Raw genomic sequence first — 3,564 nt, 5'->3', positions numbered from 1 at the left:
CTTAACAGCGTGTTCCCTCCCGTGCTCAGGTCTGAAGGGCGAACGGGGGAAGACATGGAGGCTGGACGGCGTCTGCTGTGGGTGGGGACACAGCCCCGAGCTAACAAGGCCCAAGCCACGGCTGGACACCCGTGGGAGCCAGCGAGGTGGCTTCTGATCCCTGACCGCCAACGGTCTGGGGGAGGAGGCGGGGTGGGGGCAGATCACGGGCTGAAGGCGGGAAGCTGGTAGCCTTCACGCTGGAAAGAGCTTATGAGCACATGTTGCTCTGATCGTGGGAACAAGCAGCTTCGTATCAGAAAGGTGTCGCCCCGAAGGGCCGTCTACCGCGGGTGCCCAGCGGGAGCTCAACAGGAACAAACGCACATCTGGGTCAAATGAATCCTACGTGAGCTGGTCGACAAGGGGACAACTTACGAATAAGGTTCTTCCTCTTTCGCCTCGCTCCGATTGCCTAAGTAGCGGGGTGGGGGATGGCTGGGGACGGGATCAACTTCCCAGTGAGGAGAGTGGAGAGCGGGTCTGGGGGGCAGAGGGCGCACGTGAAGCCACTCCTCGGCCTGCCCCCACAGCCCCGTGAAGGGGACAAGGTCGCTCTGGTGGCAGCCTCTCAAAAACAAAAAGCCTTTTGGTCTGCGGGTTTCACTTGCGGACCTGGCTGGTTGCACTTGCACTTCACTCCCTGGGAAAGGCAGGCTTCCTCCCCAGGGGAAGACCGTCCGGGTCAGGGAAGAAATGCGGCTCTGCTCCCTTACTGGGCCTTTCTCCCTTACTGCAGAAAGCAGGGGACAGTCCCTTCCCATCGTCCCTTCCCATCGGGTCAAGGACAAGGGAGGCAGGGCTGCAGTGGCAGCCCCAGNTGAATTATGGTGAAACTCACACTACATGAATTAAAGTTTTGTTTGTTGAAGTTTATTTAATTATTATTTGAGAGAGAGAGTGTATGTGTGCTCATGGGCTGGGCAGGGGCAGAGAGAGAATCCCAAGCAGGCTCTGCGTTGTCAGCTCAGAGCCCGATGTGGGGCTCCATCTCACGAACCGTGAGACCATGACCTGAGCCGAGATCAAGAGTCGGACAGTTAACTGACAGAGCCACCCAGGTGCCCCTAACCAACCACTTTTGAAGTGAACAATTCAAGCAATGGCAGCTATAGCACATTCACAGTATTGTTTGTGCAACACCACCTCTGTCTAGTTCCAGAACGTTTTCACTGCCCCCAAAGAGAGGCCTTGGGCAGGGTTTTGGTAACCCTTTGTCCAGTTTTAGGTCTTATAGCCCTTTCTGTTTCTTTTTTTTTTTTGAAATTAACATTTTTTTATTATTGAAAGACAGAAGGAGACAGAGCATGAGCATGGGAAGGGCAGAGAGAGGGCGAGACAGAATCTGAAGCAGACTCCAGGCTCAGAGCTGTCAGCACAGAGCCCGACACAGGGCTCGAACTCACAAACTGTGAGATCATGACCTGAGCTGAAGTCAGACGCTTAACCGATTGAGCCACCCAGGCGCCCCCCTTCTGTTTTCATTGTGGTAAAATACACATCACATCTGAGCCCCCAAAGGAGCAGCCTGGCCCAGACACAAAGGACCTATAGGCCCAGGTGTACCTACAAACTAACAAGCCTCTAAAAGGGAGGCTCCTCAGAAAGTGCGAGAAATAGGCCTAGGGCAGAGTGGGTGAGAGGGCCCTGCTTTCACTTACAGCTGCTCCTGTGTCTCGAGCTTGTGACCTTTCTCTGTGTGTTCCCATGAGCCATTCATGTTTGGCAGAAACAGACCTTTCTAGAGGCTCAGAGATCACAGGGCCCGCTTCCATGTCATAGCCAGGCAGGTTTATAGGCTCATAGACACTGTGCCCTCAAACGGGTCCCAGGGAGAGTTGGGTCCATCCTCACTCTACTTGTGGGGCCGCAGAGGCCCAGAAACAGGAAGCAGTTGATCCCAAGGTTACAAATGGAGTCATGAGTGTGACCCTCCCCGCTGTCCTTCACCCTCTATCCTAAACGAGCTGCATCCTGACATACTGGCATCCTTACCTGCTCCAGCCGAAGATGGGCGGGGCTGTCCACACAGCAGCCCAGATCCAGGAGAAGGCAATGCCCACGATGGCCAGCTTGGCATCAAATCTCACGTTGCCAAAGGGCTTGCAAACTACGAGCCACCTCTCCCAGGAAATGACGGCCAGGGACCAGAGACCCGTGATGCCTGCGGGGGACAGCAGGGAGGTGAGGGCTCCGAGACTCCCACATCACTTCTTCTCCCCAGACCAGCCAACACCAGCAAGATCAAGAGCCGTGCTCCCCACCCATGTGAAAAACCCAATTCTCCAAAAAGTGTGCTCAGCTGCAGGGTGGCCTCGGGTCTTTGGTCAATTTCTCTGATGCCCTCTTTCCCCATTCTTTCCTCTTGGGTCTGCACCACCCCGATTCCTATCTTTGTCTTAGTTGGCCACCAGCCTTTCTTCGGATGCAGACGCAACTTCCGACGGCCGTGCCCGCACCCCATGTGACCACGCTGAGGTGCTGCGGTCCCAGCCAAGGGCAAGGAAACAGGACATACTCGAGGACCTGCAGCCCTGCGGCCAGTGTGCACGTTCACTCAGGCTTCCAGATTTAGCACCACTGCCCACCACCTGGCAGGTGGAGACGGGCAAGGAGGCACTGGAGCGCTGTGTGCAGAATTTAGGGCTCCATTAACGGGGGCAGGAAGGAGGCCAGCTTTTTTCCACTAAACTCTAATGGACACTTGGCACTGCCTTCCATTATGGGCATGGCAGCATCAGCAGTGCCTGAACTTGGTCGCCTTACAGAGGCGGCAGACGTTTCCCAATGTCACCATATTCATTACCACTTTGAAATTTCAGTGGCTGTCAGGCCAGATCCAGTTATTTGATACTTTAATAAAGAATGGTATCATTAATACTTCTAAAAGATGCATTTACTAGTAACGTTAGTGAAGGACTATGTCACTTATTAGTATCTAATACTCCTATGTATTCTATACTCCCGTTCTATACCTTTGGGAGAGCGTTGCACCATCACCTGTAAAATGAGAGGCAGTTAGATATTGGCGGTGGGCAGTGTCCTGCCGTGTACAGTGAATTGGCACCTACCTCATAGGGTCGGGAGGGTCTGATATGCTCATTTAAATCTCCCCCCAAGTCCTGCCCCCATTTCACTGATGGGAAAATGGAGGAGTGGTGTGGTAAAGTAACTTTGTGGTGTTCGCGGCACTAGCAATTCAAACCCGGGGCCGGGCTCCCCCTGCCTTCCCCAGGCCCTGGCTGGCCTAGTGGCTTGTTTTTCTTTTCTCTTCTTCACCTCCACCCCTCAGAATCTGAATTGGGGACCAGTTTAGGTGACAATTAGATGAGCCCGAGTTAGATGTGGATACTAAGATCCCAGGAATGGAGACCCCAGAGTGCTGGGAAACTTTTAGAATGGAAGAGCTGCAGTGGTGTGACAGCTGGTGGCCCAGAGACAGGCGCTGGGCGCCACGGCCCTCAGGCTCCCTGTCTTCTTGGATGCGCAGCAGGCTGAACCCATTGGCCCCCTGTCCGCTCAGGG

At 54.4% G+C, this 3,564-nt stretch overlaps 1 protein-coding gene across 1 annotated transcript in view; it reads right to left on the bottom strand.

The window, feature by feature from the left end:
* Positions 1 to 3,564, bottom strand: part of LOC144236013 (long-wave-sensitive opsin 1-like) — a 12,472-nt gene that overhangs the window by 3,518 nt on the left and 5,390 nt on the right. Inside the window, exons 3-5 of the mRNA XM_077769613.1 lie at positions 2,035 to 2,203; positions 418 to 522; positions 106 to 175 (exon numbers count right to left, since the gene is read on the bottom strand). Coding sequence (XP_077625739.1) covers positions 106 to 175; positions 418 to 522; positions 2,035 to 2,203 — 344 coding nt within the window. The remainder of the gene's footprint in view (positions 1 to 105; positions 176 to 417; positions 523 to 2,034; positions 2,204 to 3,564) is intronic.

This window comes from Crocuta crocuta, unplaced genomic scaffold (assembly GCF_008692635.1).
Source record: "Crocuta crocuta isolate KB4526 unplaced genomic scaffold, BGI_CrCroc_1.0 scaffold978, whole genome shotgun sequence".
NCBI lineage: Eukaryota > Metazoa > Chordata > Mammalia > Carnivora > Hyaenidae > Crocuta > Crocuta crocuta.
This window is presented reverse-complemented; position numbering and strand designations above follow the sequence as displayed.